At 37.5% G+C, this 26940-nt stretch overlaps 1 protein-coding gene across 1 annotated transcript; it reads right to left on the bottom strand.

Annotated features, from left to right (window-relative positions):
* Positions 1–1288: 1288 nt before the first annotated feature.
* On the bottom strand, positions 1289–26940 carry LOC108265156 (alpha-2-macroglobulin-like protein 1). The gene is made up of 35 exons (XM_053680552.1): positions 26864–26940; positions 25675–25855; positions 25156–25312; positions 24950–25002; positions 24591–24611; positions 24142–24310; positions 23316–23400; positions 22951–23077; positions 22413–22527; positions 21832–21941; positions 21292–21348; positions 20241–20477; positions 19861–19924; positions 18473–18621; positions 16917–17066; positions 16595–16771; positions 15551–15620; positions 15334–15475; positions 15033–15258; positions 14613–14739; positions 13885–14006; positions 12791–12839; positions 12350–12433; positions 11195–11371; positions 10828–10909; positions 9966–10122; positions 8866–8940; positions 8058–8220; positions 7289–7482; positions 6183–6398; positions 5953–6071; positions 3123–3231; positions 2886–2951; positions 1773–1878; positions 1289–1661 (listed from the first exon to the last, which is right to left on the bottom strand). Exons 1-35 carry the CDS (start codon positions 26938–26940, stop codon positions 1621–1623), a joined length of 4254 nt encoding a protein of 1417 aa, XP_053536527.1. The 3' UTR covers positions 1289–1620.

Below are 26940 nucleotides of genomic sequence, written 5' to 3'. Positions count from 1 at the left end.
AAGAGGTATTTCATGCAAGAGCAGGTGTCCCTGTTCTATTACTTGCAAGCTAGACTAGTCAACTGCATCAACATGCTCCTGCATTACTGCATCTGCCTTCCTCAGCACCCTGGGAGTCACAGCGGGCGAAATAAGTATTGGAAGCATCAACATTTTTTTTCAGTAAATATAAATGATCACATATGACTATAAATGAATATAAATGATCACATATGACTCCTTTTCCCTCTTCTCATACACATAAACAAGCTCTTTCAAATATAATCTCTCGCTCTCTCTCTTTATTCATTTAACAGATGGTTTTATCCAAAGCGACTTACAAGTGAGAAAATACATACAAAGCGATATCAAGCAGAGAACAATACAAGTAGTGCTACCATAAAAGATCCATTAATTGAGTTCCAGAAGAAGCAAAGTGTGCAAAGTAGAGGGCTAGTACATATATATATATATATATATATATATATATATATATATATATATATATATATATATATATATATATATATATAGCACTGCTGACCTACTACCAGAAGATGCTCTGCAGCCTGTGGACATGATAATAGTCAAGTATAATGTTACTTCTAACCCTGAACCTAGAAGTGTGAAGTTGATGATTTTAGGTGAGATAGTCTTCAATAACTTGTTCAACTCTTAGCAGAGTTTACTAAATAAAATAATGGTTATGTGCCAAACATGTCTTGGCTAATTGACTATATTTGAGATATGTTGAACATTATGTACATTTCTTTTTCTCTTCAAACCATCCCTCATGATAATAGATCTTATAATAGAGGTATCGATGAGCTTTTATTTATGTTTCCTGTCTGTATTTAGTTTGTTTATCCGCTGTAAAGAACATCATGTCTGCTGCTAATCATTCCCAGTCTTCGCTGAAATCTTCTCTGAAAATCCGGTGTCGATTTCTGAACTCCACAGATTTTAAGAGCCAGACATAGACGTGAAGTCCATTGCTGATGTAAATAACTGTATCTGTGTATGTAAATATGCCACAATGATATAACCGATGGCCTTAACAATGCTATTTATACTCAACCCATTCCCAAAGCCGTAAAGATGCATGAAGACATTTTTAAAGTCTGTCCTGCTATTAGATTTGTATCATAACATCCCTTTAAATTGTTAGCACAGTGTATTAATTACAGTGATAGAAATATAAATCTACAGTATGTAAAAGGAGGGATGTTCTCAAATGATTGTTAAGCACCAAATAACCTTTTTTTTTTGTCAGGTGGTATACAGATTTTACCCAGTCTGAAGGGCACACATTTAATCATTTTATTAACATTTTTTCTCAGCACCTCATCAATTGTGATTACATCTACAGTATAAAGAATTCTAAGCAGATGATATACAATATAATGTTGAACAAAGTTGAAATCTCCTGCATTGTGTCCGTTACACTCACACCAAAAGATGTGCCGTATATTTAATTTGATTATAATAAGACAGATTTTTCTTTAACTTAAAAATAAACTGTCCTTTAGTACTTACTAACCTTTTGTGAAATTACAAAGTTTTTACTGTAGATGAAAGTAAAATATGGAGAAAAAAGTAAAAAGGAAACGAGATGATGGATAAAAGCACACGTTTTCTGTATTAAGTGCATGGTGAGGTGTAGTCAGTTACAGCCGAGTCACCTAAAGTCAAAGATAAAAATAGAGACCATGGTTAAGTTCATACACTAAGCTTTTTGGACAGAAAAACATCTGCTTTTAATGATTGATAAAGATTAACAGAATGATGCGTACCGGTCTCGTAGTAGTCGTAAACCTTCACAACGGCTGGTTTCAGGTTCGCCACTGCAATGTCCTGCACGATCCTCAGGGTGTACACCTTCTCCACTCCTTTTGTCAGCTGAAACATTCAGATATTAAACAAAATTAATCCTCCTGTTCTGTTCAGACCATCTCATTACATTTTATAGCAATGTACAATAATAATAATAATAATAATAATAATAATAATAATAATAATAATAATAATAATCTTATTTCAATCTTGATGCAAATATAACTGATGGAAATTGAGTCTGTGATCAGGGATCCCGCTGATGGCTGATGAGGACAGATTAAGAGGCAGAGAAAATGAGATTAAAACTAACGTCACCCTTATATACCATGAAGTTGTTTCTGATTGGTCAGAAGGAATAAAACTCTCTGTGGTGCTATTATAGTAAAATACTAAGTGACAGGGTGGTGTAATGAAGCGGACTTACTGTTACCAGCCCAATGCTGATTATTTTCCTAGAACAGCACACCCCCAAGTGTTTTACTCCTCTTATATCACAACAATTTCCAAATACTGTTAAAATACAATTTTTATTAGAGAACGTCATACATTTTTTTGATCAAATTATATTTAAATTTAATCCTCTTCTCACTTAGGTTACAGCAGCTATAAACAGTCATTCTCTCACCAGCCTCTTCGTTTCTCTATCAAAGTTAATACGATAAATCATTTGACATGTTCCTGAGAAACCACAACATGTAAAACCCCTTCCTGAAGATGTTGGAATTTTTTTTTATGTTACAGCTTTACCTCGGACTGTCACAAAACAGCGACATTGGAGACTCTTTCCATAAATGTTACATAAATGTCTCTTTACAGAAAACTACATCAACAATTATACATTTTTAATCTGTTTATGTTATAGAAAATTCATCAGCACAGAGCTGTGATAATTGTTTTTATAACAGCAGTTCTGACAGCTTTGCAGCTACAAATCACAGGTTTATATGAATGTGCTCATTCTTATATGTTATTGTTGTGGTTTTAGTTCAATTTTAATAGTTACAGAGATGATTTTAACATGAACATCAGAGGAACCCAGTGTTTTAGTAAAGCTGTGTGTGTGCTCTTACTACATTCAGGTAGATATTGACTTCACCATCAGCTTGATCCACACGTTTCACAGATCCATCAGTAGACTGTAAGAACAAAATCAAACATGTGAACACAAACTGATCCAGTAATATGATAACGAATAAAAGTGTTCGATTTGTGGAATGAAAACTGTTCTGTCACCACAGCTGAACAACTTTTCCCTGATACTCGATGTTCAGTGTATAATATTAATTAAAGTTAAAGGTCTACGTTACATTTGAAGTGCTGTTCACAAGCGTCACAGACGTCTCGTCCGCACTGAATCCAGACAGAAGCTTGACGTTAATGATCACCATGTTGGTCACCAATCGTTGACCGTTATACCTGAAATTAAAAGATCATTAAAGCCCTCACACTTTCTGATTTGCTCATCAAATGTTATGATAAGAATTCTAATCCAATTAACTCAGCTTTCTAAAAGTAAATTCTACCAGAGAAAATTTACTCACATTATACTCAGATTATGTTTATTATTTAAGAATGCATTAAACACTGATGCAGATCCAGTGTTTTAACTGTCTCAGAAATCCTTATAAATATACATATAAATGCTCACATAAAAGATATCTGAACATTATGTTTATACATCTCACAGATTTATATTTATCTACATCAATGATTATAGATTATTTAATGAATACACTATAATAAATACTTTGTTTCATTTTGTGGTCTGTCTTGTGACCCTACAGTAACTTACATTACAGCAGCTATAAACAATCGTTCCACAATACACACGGCTGGCGGCCGATGAACAGCATGTCTCTCCACCATCCAGTAGCCAAAAGGAGAGTATAAAAGGGCGATCTTCCGCTAGTAAAGGACTCTCCTGGTGCGCTTACTAACTTGTGGTGTATTTCTTCAGAAAGCTCGAACACGACCGAAAGCTCCACCCCTTGGCTATATATATGACGAGGCTGAAAGGCCGAACCCAACTCCAGGCTCTCGTGGCCCATTCTGCTCAGTCATCAACTACATGCAGGAGATGCAGAAGATTGACCAGGTGACCCTAAAAATTCAGGAGCATATGCGAGCCGCCCAGGAAGAACAGAAAAGGGTGTACAACTGTCCCACCCAGGCTCAGGAGTTCCAACGTGATGAGCGGCTACTCCTACCAGTGCTCAGTAGCTCCTGCAAGTTTCTGGCCCAGTGGCAGGGCCCGTACACAGTCCTCGAGCCGAAAAGCACTGTGTACTACCGCCTGCAGCAGCCCAGTAAGCGAGAGGAGACAAAGGTCTACCACATGAACCTGCTGAAGAAGTGGATAGAACTGTCGGCGGTAGTGTCTGCGTTCGCGGCCCTAATGACAGATCACGAAAAGGGTACCTTGGTAGAATTGGGGGAAGATCTTACCCCCACACAAAGACAGAAGCTAACAGAGTTGGTGGGCCAATTTACTGATGTGTTTTCCACCTCCCCAGGAATGACACAGCTGGTCCACCACGAGATCAAGACCCGTCCAGGAGTAGTGGTAAGACAGCGGCCCTACCATGTCCCAGGGGCCCGTCAAAAGGCTATCAAGGAGGAGGTCGGCCGAATGCTGCAGGACCACATCATAGAGGAGTCCAACATCCCCTGGTCCAGCCCCATTGTCATTGTGCCAAAGCCGGATGGAAGTATGCAGCTCTGCAATGACTTCCGGAAGCTGAAACAGGTCTCCGAGTTCAATAGCTATCCCCTCCCCTGAGTGGACGACCTCGTGGAGTGACTGGGGAGGACCCAGTTCATATCTACCCTGGACATAACGAATGTCTTTGGGCAAGTGGCGCTGGTACCGGACACGAGACCGAAGATGGCCTTCAGCATGGCCACCGGGCATTGGCAGTACTGGGTTCTCCTCTTCAGGCTACACGGAGTGCCCACTATGTTCTAGCAGCTGATGGACATTGTCCTGCGACCCCATCGTATGTTCGTGGCCACCTACCTGGACAATGTGGTCATCCACTCCTCCACTTGATCAGCCCACCTATTCCACCTAGGGGAAGTTCTGAAGGAACTCCGGAAGGCCGGGTTGATAGCCAACCCCAAGAAATGCCACCTAGGGCTGACCGAGGCACAGTACCTGGGCTAGTGTATTGGCCAGGGCAGGCTGAAGCCACAGGCGAAGAAAGTTGAGGCAGTGAAGGACTACCTCAGGCCCACGTCGAAGAAACAGGTACGTACCTTCTTGGGGTTGGCAGGGTATTACCGCAGGTTCGTGCCTAACTTCTCTTCTGTAACCCCCCCCCTCCCCTCCTGAAGGAGGACCAGCAGGACCGGCTGAAATAGTCTGTGGAAGCAGAGCAGGTGTTGGAAGCCCTGAAGGAGGCTCTCACCAGTGCCCCAGTGCTGCAGAACCCTGACTTCACCCTTGCCTCATCTGTGCACACCAACGCATCCGAGACTGGGTTGGGTGCTGTCCTCTCACAGACCTTCAAGGAAGAACAACATCCGGTCCTCTACATCAGCAGAAAGCTGTCACCCGCTGAGAGGAGATATGCTGCCGTGGAAAGAGAGGCACTTGCAATAAAATGGGCCATCGAGGAGCCCCGTTACTACCTGGCCGGTCAGCACTTCAGAGCGGCCACAATGCACGGCTGTCGGCTGATAAGCAGCGTGTCCAATCTCCACTATCCAGCAGCTGAAAGGAGAACATAAAAGGGCAATCCTCCGCTAACAAAGGGTGAGAGGACTCTACCGGTGCACTTACTAACTTGTGGTGTGTTTTTTGCAGAAAGTTCGAACGTGAACGAAGGCTCCATCCCTTGGCTGTATCCGCGACAAGGCTGAAAGAGAGAACCCAACTCCAGGCTCTTGGAAAACCTCCAGCATGGCGCGTACCGCCCCACGGATGACACCCGCCCATTAGCACTTCCCCGTAGGGACCACTCCTACATGCACACGCTACGACAAAGTGTAAATAAATTCACTACGTTTGACACTTAGCCTCATGTCTGTCTGTGCTTTCCCCACTGATGGCTTACCTCGCTACAGCATGTATGCAAATATTAATAGATCTAATTCTCCATTCTTGATTTATGTCACGTTTTTGATTTTGGCACTCACTTGACAGTAATTTTCACTTCCAGAGATGAATTTGGGATGCTGCAGTTTCCAGATGCTGAGGCAGAGACAGCAAATGAAGTGTGGTCAGGAGGAGGAGGGACGTTGTAACTCAAAGTTAACTAGAGGGGAAAAAACCCCACAATATTAGCACAACTCATCCACCTTTCAGTCATATTTAAACCTAAGGAGATGACGTGAGTCAGTAATGTGAGAAATGGTGATATACCAACCTGCACGTATACACAGCCTGTCCCTTGTGCTGTGATGTTGTAATCTCCAGGAACCTCCTGCAGCTTTCTCTCCTGATACAGCAACCTGTTACTCTGATTGATGATAAACGTGTTAATCAGCCCTGATGATGATGTTATTGTAACAGTAACAGCTCCTGCTGGACTGTAGGTGGCGACACTGTATTTCGCCAGAGCCTGGAGAGCCACGACAGTGTCCTGTATGATGGATAAGAGTATAAAGAGAACAAAAATGTGATCAAACTCTATTCATGAAGTAGTTGTTTTACCCAAGTACACATTTTAATTTAAGTGACTACTAACCATATGTGTACTTTAATAATAATAATAATAATAATAATAATAATAATAATAATAATAATAATAGCTTTATTTTTTAGTATATATGAAAAAATATTCATACATAATAGAAAAGTAATAGTAAGGTACCCTGATTTTCTCTATTTTTACACGATTAAAATATTTATTTAAATATTTAGAAAATGTTACTTTTAAATACAAAATTTTGATATTTAGTTCATAATTAAAATAGTTATAACTGTATAATTATATATATATATATATATATATATATATATATATATATATATATATATATATATATATATATATATATATATATATATTTTTTTTTTTTTTTTTTTTTTTTTTTTTTTAATTTGGAAACCCTAACATAAAGAGAAAAGTAATTGGACAGAGTGAGATATGGATGAGAAATTAAGCTAAATAAACTGACCATTGTGTCCAAGTATAACTGAATTACGCTTTAATGATGCAGTGCAAAAAAAAATGCAGTCTAGACTTTGGGACACACTTGTAGATTAGCTACTAGTGCAGATTCATAAACAATATTGGAAAGTAAATAATATAGATGTCCAGTTATTCCTTTCATTTTACTGTTCAATTCAGTACATCAATTCAGTACATCAGCTGGTCACATAAGCTATGACATAGCTGTTCATTTTTAAATAACATTTATGCAATAATTAGCAAGTGCTATAAGTATATTTTTGTGTAAAAGGTGTGAAGTTAAAGGGGGAAAAGCCATTCAAACTAAAATATGAGACTGATGTGTTGAAGGTTTGTACCTGTGTAGACGCGAAGCCCCCGAAGGCGTTCTGCTGCTGAGAAAGCCAACGGACGATGCTGGTACTGTAACCCAGATCAAACCCGGAGAGCTGGGGTCCAGACATCAGAGCCAGAAGCACATACGAGGTCATCTCCACCTCCAAAGAGTCCGTCACAGACCCACTATCCACTCTGCTCCAGTACCTCCCGCCCCCTGAAGGAGATATTAGAGAAATACTGAAGCCATTGACTCAAGGTTGTCCAATGAAAAGGTTTAAAAAGGTCTGAATGTGTTTGTACAGGGTACATTTCCATACAGATGCTTTCTGGGTGGGAGGGATGGTATATTCATTCCCCTGTCAATCACAGCAAGACTAGATGGTTGTTGGTGCCTGAGAGCTCATCTATGCAGAAGAGGGCAGAGAGCACACCTCCGAGTGTGTTAAACTGCCCTGTTACGCAGCATGAACAACAGTTGCAGCTGGCTGGAAGAATGTGTTAGCCTTCACCCTCTGTGCTTAATAGATGTCTTATGATAGGGGAAGGCTGGATGCTGGGTGAGAATTGGGTGACCAAATTGGGAAGAAAAAGAGGAAGGAAAGAAGTTCCATTCTAGATACAGTTATTCAGAGCACTATGCAGATACAGATAGAGACAGTGTCATTATGTTACACCATTATTAAATATTGGCCTACACATGTACGGCGCCCTGTGTCAGCTGTTGGAGAAGGTTTGTCAATTTTTCCTTGTGTGGTGTTTTGATAGACAGACAGACTTGGAACATCGAACCTGAGACTATGGCCTTTGCATCCAGGTCTGAGATGAACATGTTCCTCATCGCCTGATCTCCAGCTAGAGTGAAGGTGTAGAAAAGGAGAGCCTTGGCATAGGTGGAGTTCACCTGAGTGTACGCATTCCTCAGGCACTCGAGACCCTTGTGCACCACAGAATCCTGTCGTACGCATATTAACATGTGAACATCATGATCCATCCAAGAGAGTCAAATCAATAGTCCAAGTCCATGTTGTTAATTTCTTTGTTTTTTATACAGTAAGACATTTTAAAACAAGGTGTTCAATATACATTTGTTTTTCCATAAATTATCAGACAAAAATCATCTGAAATGTACTCAATGTGTTTTTTTGTTTTGTTTTGTTTTTAGCAAACATCTAAAATAAATCCATCCAGTTTCTATACTGCTTTTCCTACTGGGTCATTGGGAGCCTGGAGCCTACCCTAGGCAGCATGAGGCACAAGGCACAAGGCACACCCTGAACGGGCTGCCAATCCATCACAGGGCACAATCACATACACATTCACACACCCATTCATACACTACAGACACCTTGGACATGCCAATCAGCCTACAATGCAGGTCTTTGGACTGGGGGAGGAAACTGGACAGCCCGGAGGAAACCCACACAGCACGGGGAGAACATGCAAACTACGCACACACAGGGCAGTGGTGGGAATCAGATCCCAACCCTGGAGGTGTGAGGTGAATTGAAATTGGGCATTAATTAATAGTTTTTATATTCATTTCAATTCACTGAATTTGTGTGTATGGAAACTTCCATAAGTGAAACAGCTGACTCACCGTAAATGTATAATTGAGTTCCAGCATTGCAGCTGTGATGTACGCAGAGAGGGTCACCTCATCATTCACCCCTCCCTGAGAGAGTGAGAGTGAGAGAGAGAGAGAGAGAGAGAGAGAGAGAGAGAGAGAGAGAGAGAGAGAGAGAGAGAGAATATTACTGTAATTTTTCAGAACAAAAATTAAATATAGTTTATATTTACTGGTAGATTCTGACAGTAGAGCAGCTACAAAATGGAGGTTTAGATTAATGCACTCATTCTAATCTGATATCGTTTCTATAGTAACAGCTCATTCACAGGGACTTTTACTATGACAATCTACATAATAAATTGATTAAAAAATGTGTAATTGCTTATGATGAAGTATTCTCTAAACAGAAGTTTATGTAACATGTATGGAAGGAGTCTCTAGTGTCAGCACTTTGTAACAGAGGAGTTTACTCTTTGTGGATTTAATGAGATAACAGTCCAAAGGGCAAAGCAAACTCAAAAATGAGTACAGGCAAAGGACAAAAGATCAGGCAAACAGTCTAGAGCAGGTAAAGCAGATAATCACAGTCAAGTGCAATGCAGAATCAAAACAAGTAATATCAACACAGAAAGGCTTGGTAATGACGGAGATTAGGGCAACTGAGCGTTTACTTTGCAAATGTGTAATGTGTGAGCAGCCTCTTTTAAAGCATGGTGTGAGTGTGACCGGGAACAGGTGTGTCTCATTAGCATTCTGGAGAAGGTTAATGAGTCTGTGTGTGCGTGGGTTTGAGAGTTGTAGGCAACACCAGCAATGTTTATAGTCTGTGGTGCATTCTGGGAAATGGAGTTGCTAGTTTGCTGTGATATGACAAGCTGTGTCAAGTTTCTTGTGTAACGAACATAAAATGTAACTATAAACGATAAAGTATCAATCTTTAATACACAAAACAATGTAATTGTTGGCACATTGCAGAGTTATAATAAGAATTAAACACTCCAAGACGTGCTGTTAGAGGAAAATAATCAACATTAAGGTTGTAGCTTTAACTCCATTATTCATCACACCACCTGCTGTTAATTATTGTCCTCTAACAGCACGTGGTATTGGACTCAGACTGGTCTCCTGACCTTCATGTCAGTGTGGAAGAGTTGTCCCACTGAGGCAAAGCATCCGTTAGCCTGCTGCTGCTGACTGAGCCAGGCCTTCGCCTGATCTACAAACACCTGATCTACAAAGATGTATCGCTTGGCACTTCCGAAAGACTTCATCACGAACGCCGTCAACCTGAGAACACAAACATGATCAGGTCTGTAGTCTTAAATCAAAACCAAAATATTATTTGGAATATAGAAAACATTGCAGGACTCTTTTGTGTTTTAGACGTCAACTTAAATGCATCTATATATAAATTGATAAATTTATAAACATAGGGTTCATTACAACTGAATAAATATATAATATATAATGATTTAATATGGCTTTTAATTGTTTTCTGTGAGATGTTTATTTATGGAAGGAGTCTCCAGTGTCAGTGCTTTGTAACAGTCAGACAACCGTTTATAGCCAATATAGCAGTGAGACCAGGAACTGAGTAGGCTTTCCACAACATTAAATGTAACTATAAATTAATAAAAAGTATGATGCGTCACGCGTATTCATTAGTAATTAAGATTTATATGTAATTATACAATTTTCATTGTTGGCATTGTTGTGGTGTAAGAGGAATAAAACTCTTCAGGGTGGTAAGAGTAAATCCGCTTCATCACACTACGTTGATATTGATTATTTTACTGTAACAAAGTGACACACATGTTACTATTTACATGACCACTAGTTTTTCTGTTTGTCCAGAATTGCTTTGAAATTTTACAATTAAGACATTCAGCAGGTGAAGCAGAAATATGAGTGCTGGTTTATTGGGGGGATGCGTATTTCAGTCTTTACTTGTTTAGTTTCAGCTTTTTTACAGCTGCATTCTATGAGACTCACCATGTGTTGCCTGATGGATCACTCATCCCAAAAGCACTGTAAGATCCATCAATGTGTTTGTAAGTCAGTTCACTCTGATATCCTGTACAGGAAATGAAACAAACAAGGAGTTGTGTGATGTTAATGCAATGTACGTGTACAGTGCATCCAGAAAGTATTCACAGCGCTTCACTTTCCCCACATTTTTTATGCTACAGCCTTATTCCAAAATGGATTAAATTAATTATTTTCCTCAAAATTCTACAAACAATACCCCACAATGACAACATGAAAGAAGTTTGTTTGAAATCTTTGCAAATTTATTAAAAATAAAAACAAAAATAGCACATAAGTACATAAGTATAAGTATAACACTCAAAATCCTCACCGCTCACGAGGTAGGTCAGGGCAGTGCTCCTGATCTGGGGCGTGAGCTGGTTGGTGCTCTCCAGGTACAGCAGGATGAAGATGTTGGGGGCGAAGAGCAGCATGTTTTGCTCTCCACAGCCATACGGCATCGCCAGGAGACGCGCCAGGTTCTGTAGAGCTCGGCCCATCAGATCTCCTGCACAGAAAAGATTATTTAAAGGCAATGTGCAGTGGAAATCACAGTGAATTTTTCTTCCTAAATATAATTGGATATTTGTTTGTGAAATAATGCAATTCTAGACTTTACTTTTGATTAGACTGTGAAAAGTGGGTGTTATTAAAGCTAGCACTGTGTTCCTGCTTGACTTGTTATTTTATTTTAATGTTTCATTTATCATAATATTTTAGTATATTTAGTATGTATAATACTTTTGTTTTAAAAAGGTCGATGGTTATTTGTGTCATATCACAGCAAACCAGTGACTACATTTCCCATCCTGCACTGCAGCCTACAAACATGGCTGCCATGAACTACACTTCCCACACGCACGTTCACCTTCTCCGGAATTCTAATCACATATACCTGTTATCAATTTCACACTCACTCACTCCACAGTATATAAGTATATAAGAGTATAAGTATATAAGAGACTTTTTGAACCTCATGACTTGGCCTAGTATTGGGTGTATTCTCATTACCAAGCGGTTGTTCCTCGTTTCTCGGTTTGATTCATGTTTATTGAGTTTGTTTCTCGTTTCTTGTTTTGGTTTCTAGCCTTGCCCAGTTTATGCCTGTTTGTAGATCGCTTGACCCATTGCCTGTTTTGACCACGCTCTTGTATCATGATTTGGATTTGTCTGCCTGTCTCTCTCTATTAAACGTCTTTTACTTAAACGACAAGCCCCTTCACCATGATAAAGTCTCAATTCAAGAAAGGATTTTGATGGAAGTGTATACAAAGCTCAATAATTTTGATCTCTAAGTGATTGATGGAGAATCAGATGACAATTTGTTGTTTTCTTTTGTATTTTGGGATGTTAAATTGAAATCTATTGTAATATATTCTTCACACATTATTTGCCTCATTGATTAACTTGCTCTGATGCTAAGTTATACTCAAATGCTACTACTAATGGTCCAAACTGATGAAATAGAAACAGTTCTTCAACTCACCCAGGACAGAGACTGAGGCCATGGCTGAACCTTGCACGAACACCACAGGCAGAATCAGTGAGACATTCTTCTGAACAATACCATCTACCAAAACAAAAGCCAAGGGGAAAACATGTGATACAACTGCATAAACCCAGTGTTTAGTTCTTAAACAAGACCCTTAAACTGTCGTCAGTGTGTTTGGATCACATCCTGTGCAAGCATTCTTTGATTAATTAGACGTAAATGTCATGTAAATGTAACCGTATAGAATTAACCGCATGCCTCCTCCTGAGCAGTGACCCCTACACCAAATAATCCATGTATTTCTGAGCAATGGAATCATAAACTGCTCTGTACTGAAGCACTAAATGATCAGTGAACAATTCCAAAGCACAAATGATAATATGAATCAGATGGTTAAACATTATAAATAAGGTGAAGGAATGAAGTGAGTCTGACCTGGACAGAGAAGTTCATTGTAGCTTTTATATTGTTTGGTTCCCTCAGCCTGAAAATGGCAACAGAATAATAATCCAATCATCAAGCACAATTACATCGTCAGTCAAATAGCTGTATTAAGAGCAACAACTTAAGTTCAAATATATGAAAATATTTATTGTACAGTATATTAAGAAGATAATGAAGTATTATGAAGTTCCTTTAGTTGAGAGTTTTTCAATAGCATCTAGACCACCAACTTTAAGCCCTTGTCTAAAAAGAAAAAAGCTGTAAATAAATAAATAAATAAATTAAATCAGGAATAGAAAATGCAGACTGAAGAAGTGCATCACACTGAACATCTGAACAGAAGTTAAGTCCAAAGTTAAATCTGACATCTGAATACCAATGTTCTCTCTACATATACATAACTCAACTCTGAATATGGACCAAAATCACACTTAAAGCATGACCAGACCCATCTGCTACAAACATTCTACAAAAGAAACAAGAAAAAAATAATTTTAATTGAAATGTAATATTGATAGGCTGAACAATGATATAATCAACGCATCCTGTGTTCATTTATACAGTATATTAAATATTAGTGTTATGCTATACCGGTATATATTTTGCCTAGTAGGTATTTTTTCTACCATGTTTAGTAGAGTTTTCTCTAGACAAAATAGATAAACAATAGGAACGCTAAGTGGTTATAAGTGGTTATCGGAAAGGGAGCTGTGTGACTTTTAAGAATTTCTGTAAGGTAATGGAAATCACAGTGCATCACTATCAAAGTCATATTTATTACTGACTAGTATTGAGTTTGCTATTTTTGCCTGTTGTTGTATTTGCCTGTTTGACTGGCCATTTGAATGTGAGTTCTGAAATATAAATTTCTGTAGCTTCAAGAAACAAACAGAATATTACTGTAAACATTTAAACAATGAGCTTAATATTTGAAAGGTTGGATTATGTTCAAAAAATAAATCTGTACTAAGAAATGTATGTTACAGTTCAAGAGGTCTCTGGCTGTAATAATAATAATAATAATAATGTAATCACACAGTTCAAGAGGTCTCTGGCTGTAATAATAATAATAATAATGTAATCACCTTCACTTGCAGTGTTTTAATGACCATGTCGATGCGTCCTTTCTGTGGTACAGTAACCGCACTTGCTCCACACAGAGTCGATGGTCTCACAGCCTCCGCCGTCACATTGATGCTTACCTGCCCTATAACACACACACACACACACACACACACACACACACACACACGCACATTTGAAATCACTAATTATACTCTAAAACTGGAGCACCTACTATTGCTAACTGGTTAGTTATAATATGTGATGTATCAGTCAGCTCTACGATTAACACCACTGATAAAGGTAAAACGGTTTTTGAAAAATGTCTTCATGGTTTATTAGCTCATGATGAAAATCTGAGAAAGCTCTAATCTTTAATTAACAAAAGTACTGTACATGTTTGACAATTATTGGTACCCATAGAACTTCAAAATTTACTTAATGTAACTAAATCATGTTCCCAATTTATATTTTGTTCAGGAAAAAGATCTAACAGGGAGACTGAAATTGTTTCTATTTTAAATATAATGTGGAAATTGTTTACATTTTTTGTCATTACCAGGCCACTCGTGGGCCACAAAATCGCTCTAAAAAAATAGTGTTTGAAGTTACAGTTTTATGAGTTTATAATATTTAATCTGTATTTTCTATTGACAGTGAAGTGATGAACTTGTGGAAATGTTAAAGTCAGAAGGTTTACATTTCCTTCTCAGCATTTTCTATGACCTTTAAGTTGAAACGTTTGACATACCCAGAACCAGTGGTGTGATGGTCCAGGAGAAGGTCTGGCTCTCGTCAGCACACAGGCAGCTTGTGTAACTGCAGTTTTCACACACTTGTGCCGAGAATTGATTTGAGCCAGCCAAAATCACCTTCACCTTTAACAGAGTTTTCATTCCATCAGCTATTTGAAAACTAACCATACTTTTTCCTCAGTCGATCCTTATTCAAGGAAAGTAGCGTGACACCAGATGACAAATGACATCACAGCATAATTTGTATTTTCATTGACTCACTTAGCTTGTAATAAAACATGCTCTAAAACATGGCAATACTATCTGTGAGGAATCCTTGCAGGAAATTAAAACCCATCTGAATGTCATTTTCTCTTAACACTGTGATGCCACATCTTTTTCCATAAAATATTATTAGACCAAACATGTCTACTCACCATCATGCAGCTTTGGAGGTAGTTGAAGACGGTGGCTTTGAGCGTGAACACTTCTCCTCGGATGACGGAGCTCGGCATGGTGAGGCTCACAAAGAAAGGCTGGAAGGCAGTGAGCTGGGTTTTTGGTGCGACTCCGAACCCAACAGATGATGTACAAAATGCACCAGGCTGCCATGTAGTGATGGAGTCTGGAACCGTTTTATTAACAGCCATTGCTCCAGTCTGACTGTAGAGAAAAAAGCAAAAACTCAGTAACACAGCCTGAAGAAAGTGGAAACAAAATTCAATTAAACATGCACACCTGACTAAAACGAGATCCCAAATCCACGTCTCTGGGAAATATTTGCGGATTGTAACGACTGGTGCGACTGATCCAGTTGATGAACTCGAGGTAGCTGAAACATCTCTGGCAAAGAGGGCTGACGCAGCCATGGCTACCTCATCTGCGGATGGAGCTGTACAGTGATATAACATACACATATCATGTCAAAAAGGAAATGACTGAAAAAACCACTCACTCCTCATAAACGGCAAACACTCAGAAGGTTTCTTGACTATGGCATTGGTGAGGATCTTGATTCCAACATCCTGAAGAAAAAAAAAATGGGAACACAAAATTATTTTTGCATGTTGAAGATAATTAATAATAGATTATAACATTTTCACAATACTGTTTTATAGTATTACTACAAGTATAGGTTTACCTGTATAGGCAAAACAGGAACATAATTATGGGAAAAAGCAGTACTCCATGTAATTTTTTTCCCAATTTATGTCTACCCAAAAATACTGCCCTCACTATGCAAGCCTTCTCATGAAGGTACAGCAAGGGGTATAATATTGTACTGCAAATGATACTTGGAATCATTCACTATGAAAATCAGTATACTGCTGAATAAGTAATGAATAAATCACTCAATGTCATGCTGTTAGAGTAAACTAAATAAAGATGGATAGATGTTATGAATCAGGATTACGGTTACCAACCCGAAGTTGATTATTTTCCTATAACAATATGTCTCCAGGTGTTTTCTACCTCTTATACCACAGCAATTTGGAGAAAAAAATGACAGTTTTTAATGTTGTAACTCATACTGTTTATAGGTCCATTTGTGAAACAAGTTAGTTCCTGTTCTCACTTAGATTATAGCAGCTATAATTCATTCCCTCACCAGCCTTTCTTTTTCTCTCGCTTGAAATTAATAATACAGTACAGTAATGTATATCCTCCAGTGTCAGCACAGTAGAGGTGCTGACCCCCTCCTCCCACCCACCCAAAACCTTTCTAATGCATTTTCCATTAGTCTTAAATTATGTGGAGCATCCAGCAATGGCCTGTGAATGAGAGATTCATATAGAAATTTATCTGCATTACAATGACCACATTAATATAAACCTGTGATTTGCAGCTGCACTACTGTATCCAGTATACTATCCGTATCCAGATTTCAACAGTGCTGTGGTATAATGTAGAATATTGATTATCACTACATTCCTAATCACAAGAGACAAAATATAAAACACCAACACCAAAGTTTTTTTTTTAATGAAAAATGTCTTACTTTAAAGGTGTTGTGCACATCGATTTTCCCATAGGTTGGAAAATAACCAATCAATCTTGACTGTGGTTCTGCCATTATGTTCATGATGGGTGTTCCCCCCAAGCATTGGTATGAATCCTCGTCGTAGATGTTGTATGGATATCCTGATAACGTCTGGACAGGCAGCATGTTGAACACCTGGAATAATCGGGTGTGACGTCATTCCTCAAAACTTTGTAAATCCCGTTGTAATTATTGTTATAATTAACAACATTGCATGTATTGAAAACAAGCTATAACATTAATGACTAAACTCAAAGATATTTTGTTAGATTAAACCCACAGATTCGGTGTTGAGCTCGTTCTCTGGTTGAAGCAGTAATAGACTCTGATCGATGGCCCTCACTGAACACAGTGATCCTGGGGTGGCTTTCAGGATCAATGACACCTGACCACCAGGAAGCTCCGATGATTGTGAGAAATTCAGAGACACCTGAAAGAGTAAGTAAGTAAAGTAAGTAAGTAAATAAATGCATAAATAAATAAACCTCTGGTTAGGCAATGTAAGTATGTAACACAACAATGTAAGTACGTAAGTAAGCAAGTAAACAAACAAACAAATAAATAAATAAATACGCCTCTGGTTAGACCAAGAATTTGTAATTTATCAAAACCAACATATGAATATTTTATTTAGGTATTGTCAAGTCCAATACTAAATGTAATACTAAACTGTTGCTTCACAGAGCTGGCTTGTTGCTTTGTTAAAAAGAAATCTACTGTCTCTCAGTATATCAATAATACAACTCTTTTGCCTTAGAACAAACTTCTGCTTTTGATGAAAAATCAACACTGCATCTTGATGTTCCATCCATGAAAACCATACACAGGGTTAGAGACAAGACTCACCCTTGATGAGGTTTGACTCCTACCTTAACACCAATAATTCCATCAGAACCCAAGTCCATCTACAGCTGAGGTTAAAATGTCATTTTCATATTGGCAAGCGTAGAGAAGATGAAATTTGAACAGATATGAATGGAATAGAGTTGAAGACTGTACAAGGTTGGGGTCATGAAGTTTACATGCATCTTTAATGTTGCATGGGGATCTGGGTTGGTGCTCTTCGACTGGCAAACTGGGATGGTGGTCACTATTTAAAAAATAAAAAATAAAATCGTGGACCTGGACGTGTTTTCCAATTATAGCAAATCCCACTCCTCAGCCTTTGAGTGTGTGTGTCTTCTGGAGAGGACACTAAATTTGAGAGTTGAACCTACAATCCAGGAAGAATTGTGCAATTTCCTCATAAGCCATGGACCATGGCTAGTACTATTCCAAATATTTGAAGATGGTGTTGTTCTTTTGGTACAATCCTAAATCTAAACTCTGACTAACATTTGGCTCCTAAGTGTGAAGGGGGTGGGATAAAAATCAACATATTCAAGTTCTAGGTCCCTGGCTCCCTTCAGGTGAAGTAGTTTGGAGATTTAAGTAGTTTGGATTGATGGAAAAACAGAGCACAAAATTGACAAACAGACTGGGCTAGCAGAAGCAGTGTTATGACTGTTGTACTGGTGCATGGTGTTGAAGAAGTAGTTCAGTTTTTGAACAAAGGGTAAGTCAATCTACTTCCGTATTCTCACCTATGGTCATGAGCTGTGGGCAGTGCCTGATTTCAGTGCCTGATATGAGGTACCTCTGGAGGGGTGTTGGCCTTACTCTCTGTTAGCTTAAGGAGCATAACATTATACTAGAGCCCCACACTAGGGCCACTGCTCTGTTTCTATTGAAAAAAATCTTATATCCACATATCTATTTGAAATTGGGTCATTTTATAGACCTGGGTATCGAAAAGGGCAAAAAAAGGATTGCGACCTGTGAGGATTCATTTCTGACCTTGTTAGCCAAACACAGCCGAATTGGGAAGTTCATGCTGTCTGCCACAGCCTCACCACTGGAAAGGATTGTGTACAGGACCACCTGAGCAACCGGGGACAACTGTAGCATGTTTCTCAGTGACAGAGACAGTGTGCCTCTAATCTCCACTACAAAACAGATAAATATTCAAAGTTTAAGTGCATCAGCTACCAATACAGTGCCATTTAGGGGTTAATAATAATAGGACAAATTAAATGAAAAACTTTTTACAAATCTAAATTAGAATTTAGGCTATGAAGATAGCATTAAAACAAAGTTCCCTTTCAAATGGAACTCCACGTTGTAATTAGCATAACACTATGAGGAGCACCTTTCGCTTGCGATCATCATCGCCCACCGTTGCCCCTTACTGCCTTGACTTTGCCCCTGGATTAGCCAAGGCCTTCCTGTATCCTATGCCGGATTATATTCCTAAAGTGCCTACATTGGCTGTCCAGCCTGTGTTGTTGCAGGCTTTCTGCCCTCCTCTGTTCCTCAGACCAGAACAAAAGAAAATGCACCTGCTGTGTCCAGTAAGGGCTAACTGTACTTACGTCCGCCGCTCCGGCCAGTGGCGTAAGTCGAAGCAGCTGCTGGTCTGCTTTTGTGGCGACAGTAGAGGTGATGCTTTGTCAAAGCAGCGCATCTCTAATTGGATAGTGGAAGCAATCTCTATTGGTTATGAGGTAATAGTCTTGCTACGCCTCTGGGCATAAGGGCTCATACCACTAGGGCGGTTGCCTCCGCGAAGGCTTTGTCCACAGGGGTATCCTTACAGGATATGTGTGCTGCTGCATGGTGGTCTACGCCACTCACATTCATTCGTTATTACAGCCTGGATATTCATTCCACCCCAGGCTTGGGTCGTTTTAAACAGGCAATACTCTCGGTATGACAAAGTGGGTATTCTCATTCCCATAGTGTTATGCTGAATGCAACATCAAAGTTCCCTTTGAAAAGAAACGTCTGGGTTACGCATGTAACTCTGTTCCCTCAGAAGGTAACGAGACGTTGCGTAGCTTTGTCATACCGGAGCAGGCCTGTGAATTGCATTTTCGCTTCAGATAATAGAGACTGATGGTGCGGTTCACAGGTTCCATATTTATATCACGCAACTCGTTTAACTGCCACATCACCTTATCATGGCAGGCCTATAAATAGGCATGATTTTACACAAGCTTCAGATGTCGGTCGCGTGCAAGAGGCGCTCCCCATAGTGTTATGCTAAACGCAGCATCTCGTTCCCTTCTCAAGGAACAGGGTTACATGCTCAACTCAGATGTTTTCCAGCACTTACCTTTGCAAAACAACATTCTTTCAAAAAAATTATGGGGAGTTAATTTTTGGATGGTGTGATATTTACTAACCTCTTTTTGAGTCTATGGGCTCAGCAAGACTTCCTTTTTGAACCAAATGTCCTCTAGACATCACCTACACACAGAAAAATGAAGATGCATGAATTGTAATGCATAAATTACAATTATTATTTTTTAAAGGATTTTAGTCATTTGTAAAAGTTAGAACTTCTTGGAAGGTTTAAATGAAAAACTGAAAACATACAAGGATTGAGTATTTGAGTAAGTACAAGTGTTCAGTTCAGTTAGTACAGAAATTGTAGTTTCCAACTCTGTTAGTGAAAATACCAACAAAGGCAAGCATCATACAATATATGCTGGAAATCCAATGAGTTACAATGTTTTTGATTATAAATTAATGTTATAAACGTTATAGTGAAAGCCAAGCACACCATGTAGAAAAAGGATAAGGTCTTCTGGCGTAGTGTGTATGCATTATCATGTATCATGTACTCTGCTTCAATCACAGCATTTTTATTGCAGCTAAAAGGCCTCAAGCTGCTTCTCAATTTAATATAACTCAGGCTCTTGGAGTAGAAAGGCTGAAGATTGAGGTAGGCTGTGGGGTACTGTGGTGAGAGCTGATTTTCCACGTATACATCTGGTCTGTTAGTCATTTCATACTCTGCCTGTTTAAAAGAATAATTAGAGAAAAGCAGAAAAATAAAACACTAAGATATTACATATTTTTAAACCATAAACAAATTCTCAATTTTGTGAAAAGCTGCATTCTTTCGTCATAATACATTCAGTAGATAGTGAGGCAACAAATCTTTATAGCTGTTATATCAGGCCTCATCAGCTGGTGCTCCACTGTCTAGATGTGGAACCAGTAAAGCATTTCAGTGGACTGAACAACATAAATAAATCATATATCTCCGTATAAATTTATAGAAACTAGATATAGTTCACAGACTCTGTTTCTGTTGTAGATCCTGTGTTGATGTCTATCCAAAATTTGTTTAAAAATTATTTAGCTGAAGGCACCACATCATATTAGAAGCTAACAGGAGAAATTATCTCAGAATAATAGAGAGTACAGAATTTATTAGCGTTTCATTTCATTGGTTCATTTTATTATTGGTTGCTTTCTCCCAAGTAGACATGTGCCATGCCTTACCAAGCACCCATTCTTTATGAATAAAAACAAACAAAAAAACAAACTGCTAATAATTATGGCACCCTTAAAAACAGTATATAAACAAGAAATTGCAATTGACCAGAGGGTTTAAAACTGCAAACGGATGGAGACGCCTTTCATATTTCACATGAGCAGAACATGAGTTCATTTTTTTAAAAGAAAAAAAAAGAAAGAAAGACTCCACCCACCTGAAGAGAGACTTGCTCCACACCCCATGGTTGAGTTTCGAGGGAAAAGTTTGCGATGCCTTTGTCATTTGTAACCAGCCTTTGGACTGAATTTTTAACATTAGCATAACTTACAGTCAGAAGCACTTCTTTATTTATCATTGGACTGGCGTTTGGGCCGGTCACTTTAACCTAAAGAAAATGGACAGGAACATCAGAGGACAATATCAGAAACAAAAACATCAAATCAATTAACTTATCACAGACCTTGACTAAGCCCAAAATACTGCTTTTAATCACACAATAGTTTGCACAATATTAAATATCTGGCTAGGAAACTTATTTTATGTTATGGATTTAATTACAAAGTAACACAATTTGCTGGATGTTTATAATTAATTTACTCATCTACTAATTTGCATTACACAGTAAAACATTAAATAAACTGGTATTGAAATTGGACACGGGTTTTAATTACACTAGCAAGCAAAATTGGCTAGATTTTTAGGAACACAATGTAATATTTAGCCTAATATTAGCACACTTCCTTGATTTGCTATGTAATAACAGATAGCTAGGGGCTGTTCATGTTAGATCAGTGCCTTTATTAATGTTTAACAAAGAAGCGAATTAACAAAACATACAATTAATTTTAAAGGTCAATAATGAAATTACCTCTCCTTCATATGTCATTCCGAGCTTAAACACTGTTGGTGAATTCTCAAATGAAATGGTCACGATATTAGATGTTATAAAAGAGCTGCCTGAACCAGGCAGAGTCACACCTACAGGGTTAACACAGAGTTAAAATGATCTGCCAGCATATATTTTTAAGGGTGAAAATTAAAAATATATCCAATATATTTTCATTCCCTAAGATATCATATGCAGTTTTTCCTTTAAATAACCCAACCCATATGCTTTTCACATTCACCACAAAATACACTGGACATTTTTGGTTTTCCCCAAACAGATTTTTTGCATGTGCAGTGGAACTTGGCCAAAACCTTGGCCACTCTGTGTCTATAATATAGTGTTAAATAGTTATAGTTATATTTAGTTATGTAGTAATACAAGTTTAATGTTGGAAAAGGTAAATATTTAAAAATGTGTTTAGACCTACCATCCTAAGTGCTAATAATAATAATAATAATAATAATAATAATAATAATAATAATAATAATAATATAAACTTTAAACCTTAAACATTATAATGAAGCCATTACTACAAGAGGCTTGATTTAGGAATCTCTTACCTGTGCCATATTCTTCGACATCACACTGAACGTTGATTACACTTTCATAGCGTGAATCAGTTAAAGCATATTCATTCAGATTTAAGACAATTTCTCCACAGCCTGTCCTGTCAGTCTAAAGCAAAAATAAAAAGTAAACGAATGGGAAAAAATTTTAAAAAACCTAAAATGGTCAAGAACTACATCCGTATTTATTAATCCCTTTTCATAGTAGTTTAAATACTGATGCATGCACTGTTTAGTTCATTACTTAAGCTGAACAAACCATGAAATTAATATGACATATTTTAATACTATATAGCAGAATAATATAGCAGTGACAACATGGCGCAATAACACCATCGGTAACATTAATTAACATTGTTTTACATACATCGAAATTCTGTCCAAAAGTGAATGAAATGGTTTAAAGGTAATGCAAAAGTTAGCGTACGAAAAATTTGCAAACAACATTGTTTTGATTCAAAAGAGTATCTGAGGAGGCATTATTGTTTCACTTATGAGCATATTCTGTTGTTTTCAGAGTAAGATGATTAACCTTGAATATATAGTCCTTGCAGATGTCTGGTGGCATTGTGCTTCCTGGTGGGAACCAGAAGTATCTGTAGCTGTTATGGCAGACTTTGGCCTTCACCGTCCCATTCACCGGCTTCCCGTATGTATATCTGCAGAGAATGGAAAAAAAAGTATAACAACATAAATTACTTTTTTTTTTATTTAAGTGAAGCAATAGTAAAAAATAACTTTTCCAACATAAATGTTTGAGCTTTGTTCATTTCTTGCAATAATTTCCTAATTTTGTAAGTCAGACTTCCAGTATGGACATCATGTTGGGTATGTTACAATTGTATTGTTAAAAAAAATCATTAAGAGAAAGAACATTACTGAGTACTGAACACTCACTTAGCACACACTTTCAGCGTAGCCTGTGTGTCCAGGATGGTTATGACTGGAGGAAGTTGGACCGTCACTTCAAACGTGGGCAGAACTAAAAGAGACAATAAACGCAGTGCTAAAATACAGCTGCTAATCTGAATTGTGGTGTTTAGTAGATGATCATTTAATTTACTCTATTCTCATTTACTTCTATTACTGTGTTCAAACCAGTCATCAGATTTGACAAGGATTATTTCTAGAACCCAGTCGTATGTCTCTAAATGTTTTACATGGAGCTTTATAACAGATTTATTTTACAATCTAGAAAAATGCAGTCACAGGCCAAATTGACCGTCCAAACACGCTCCTGGCTTTCACATCATTAATGTTTTTATATTTTAGACCATTAATTGAAATAATTCATTATAAAGATTTGTATTATTCATAAAAAGTCATAAATTTAGTAGTTTCACTGTTTTTATTTTTTTTTTATTTTTAATTCAACCATATAAACTTCATTAACATAGATTTACTGACCAGGTGCTTGGAGCCTTAAATATAGAAATGAGTGTCAACCTGGTTAATAAGTAAAACAGCAAAAAAGAAAAAAACTACTAAATATTATACTAGTTTCATAAAACAGGTTTGGATCAATTTCTCTACTGAATAATAAGTAAGCAGTTTTTAAATTCATACTTACTGTATATTACAAACATTGTATTCAGGACATATTAAGAAAATAAAAATACTAAATAACTGGTATTTCCGTCAATATTGTTCTTACCAATCATAAAAATAAAGATTAGATATATTTGTATTCTAAGGACACTTATAAAGATAAACTGAGCCTGACCATAGTCCTTGACTTCAAAGTATTGTGTGATGGCTTCATTTTTTTGCTTCCAGACAGTGATGATATAAAATCCTTTTGTGGCCTCGGAGTTTATAGGATATGACAGATCCACGAGACCGCTGTTTGTGGAGACGTTCAGCCACTGACCAATGCGGTTCGAATTTGGGTCCTGAAATAAAATAAAAACAAAATATAATATTCTTAGATCTCAGTCCAGAAAAGTGCCACAAATAAGGTGATGAGCTCAAAAACCTCCATTAATGAGAATAACATGTTCAGTTTTTTCCCTACAAACTTATAATAAGAGCAGCGTCAGAATAATAGTTATAAGATTTCTAATGAAAAAGCCTGTAAATGCACTTATTATTGTTTTAAAGACATAGCAAGTCATAAATACACAAAGTGCCCAGTTAATACAGTAAGTGTTGAATCTTTCACACATCACGTACCTGCACTTCTATTGTCAGAAACTGAAACAATAAGAAAAGATAAAAGCAGGTTAAACATACATTGAGAGTATTTTTTAGTAATACATTTGATGAATCCTGTGATTTTCAAGTTCAGCAGTTGCTTGGACTAAGGTTTGGACTTAGATATTTTTACTTAATACTTTAGGAAAACCAACTTATTCACCTTAATTTATTAAACTTAATATTGAGGAACTATAAAACACAACTAATGCCACGTTTAATTTAAAATTGTTTGCTTACAAAGCAAGACAGATATAACAGTTGATGAATATGACTTTTGTTGAAAGTCCTACTGTATATTTTGTAGTATTTTAGAGAAATGGTAAAAGTTGTCGTACCGTCTGATTGTAGGTGAGGAAATTGGAATCCAGAGAGACGATGCGGAACATCACTACAGAGAATAAAAGATAATATCTATAATGTTGTTGCATTCTGAAATTGATTTGGTTTTAAAACAGGGTTAAATAATTTAAGGGCGGCTCTGGGGCAGGAACCTAGGAAAACAGAAGGCAGGAAGTGTGAAAATCCATGTAGAGAGTGTTACCAGTTTGTCCTGGTTTGTAGATGGGTTTATCCGTCTGAATAATAATCAGAGAAGTCGGAGGTTTGATGAGGATCTTTGTTGTCTTGTTCAGGAATGTGCTTTCTCCATTTATCTGAATGTCAATAGACGCTACTGATTCCACGCTTACGACAGGAACCTGTTAATAACAAAACGGCAAAATCATAACACATAGCAACTTTAGAAAACATTACACTATTATTTATTTATATCCAGTTTTATATCAATATTATACAGCAAACCAGGCTTTACATTGCAAAAACATTCAAAGCTTGTTTATTCATTTGTCCTATTACATTTCCATTAAAATCAACTTGAATATTCTTTAAATCAGAGGTGTTTTTCTGATTCTTCATCTGTTAATTAACAAACCTGAACTCATGTAAACATATTTAGAGAATCAAAATCATGAGCTAGAGAAGATGGGAAACATTTAGACTCATCACTGGAGATAAGAAACCCTGCCTGTGAGGTGAGAAATGTTTTAAGATGGCATCTGACCTGGAACGGGATACAGCGGTAGTATTCTTTTTTAATAGATTTTTCCATCAGAAGTACCACTCTGTTGTCATTAAGCTCCAGGTTCACTTCCAGTGAGACTTCTTTATAGGGGTTCACTGTGATACATAGCGTCTCTGTGGTGCCCCCTACAGCCTGGGAGGTCACGGCCAAGAGGTAAAAACTATTGACCAAAAAAAAGGGAATATTAATACTAATATTTTTATTAGTTCCTACTTAGCGATGCTCTGTCCTTTTGATGTTCACCATCTCTACAGTTTGTAACAGCAACTGCACTCTATAAGCATATATAATATATAATAATATTACTGATAGCATATTTTGCACAGGACCACAGCAGTGACAGCATGTTAATCAAAGTGGCCTTTACACCAGACAGCATGTGAAGTCCTTATTTAAAATAAAAAAGTGTATTTTTGCATGACAATGCTGGAGGTTCTAGCTAGAAACATTACAAAATAAAATGTCCATGCTATAATTTTTTTATTTATTTATTTATTTATTTATTTTTTTTGGGGGGGGGGGGGGGGATTGTTCAAGAATTTTGAGCCCTTAAATGGTGTTACTGATGGTGTTGAAAAAGGTTGAGAAATCCTGCTTCACTTGTACAATAGATGGACTTTGTGATAAATATTTACAGATTAAAGTATGTACAGCGTTGTACATACTTTTTTATATTCCTCACTTAAGCATATTAAGCCTCATTTGAATCCCTGCATCACTAATTCAGAGTATCTCAAATGTAAACATTTTATATTGTTACGGTACCTGGTTGGAGGCAAGCTCGGACGGGGACTGGAGTGCGAGGATCAGGTGGAAGGTGAAACACAGAAGACAGCAGGAGGTCAAGTGATGTTCAGATGTACACATTTATATTGTTTACCTATTTTCCTCACTTAAGGAATAGTCTTGGATAAACCTTTGTATAGAGCTGTAGTTATGAGGTTTATTTTTTCATTTGTTTAATTTGCTAGAATTGACCAATTCTCCATCAGCCTCTTCAACAAACCTCAGTTTATTACTTTATGTTTTCAGCCATTCATCAATCGAGCTATTTTGAGGAAATCCCATTCATACAATATTAACAAAAATATTAGTTGTACTATAAATCTCTTCATAGTAAATCTACAAGGCTCTCAGAGAAAACCAGAAAAATATATTAAGTTCTTACGTTTCTCCGGCGGTCTTCTGTGCTACGATGCTTGGGGAAAGCAAAAAAACTCCAAAAAGAACTTGAGAAAAGCCCAT

This window comes from Ictalurus punctatus, chromosome 5 (genome assembly GCF_001660625.3).
Source record: "Ictalurus punctatus breed USDA103 chromosome 5, Coco_2.0, whole genome shotgun sequence".
Lineage (NCBI taxonomy): Eukaryota > Metazoa > Chordata > Actinopteri > Siluriformes > Ictaluridae > Ictalurus > Ictalurus punctatus.
Note: the sequence above shows the minus strand (reverse complement) of the source record. Positions and strands in the feature narration are given on the sequence as shown.

Excerpts from the sequence above, each read along its gene's own strand:
- LOC108265156 (XM_053680552.1), bottom strand. The coding sequence starts at position 26,940 with ATGGGCTTTTCTCAAGTTCTTTTTGGAGTTTTTTTGCTTTCCCCAAGC. Across the intron at positions 23,078-23,315 it reads ACGCTGAAAGTGTGTGCTAA|ATATACATACGGGAAGCCGG; the intron begins GTGAGTGTTCAG and ends CATTCTCTGCAG. Across the intron at positions 10,123-10,827 it reads GATCCATCAGGCAACACATG|GTTGACGGCGTTCGTGATGA; the intron begins GTGAGTCTCATA and ends TTGTGTTCTCAG.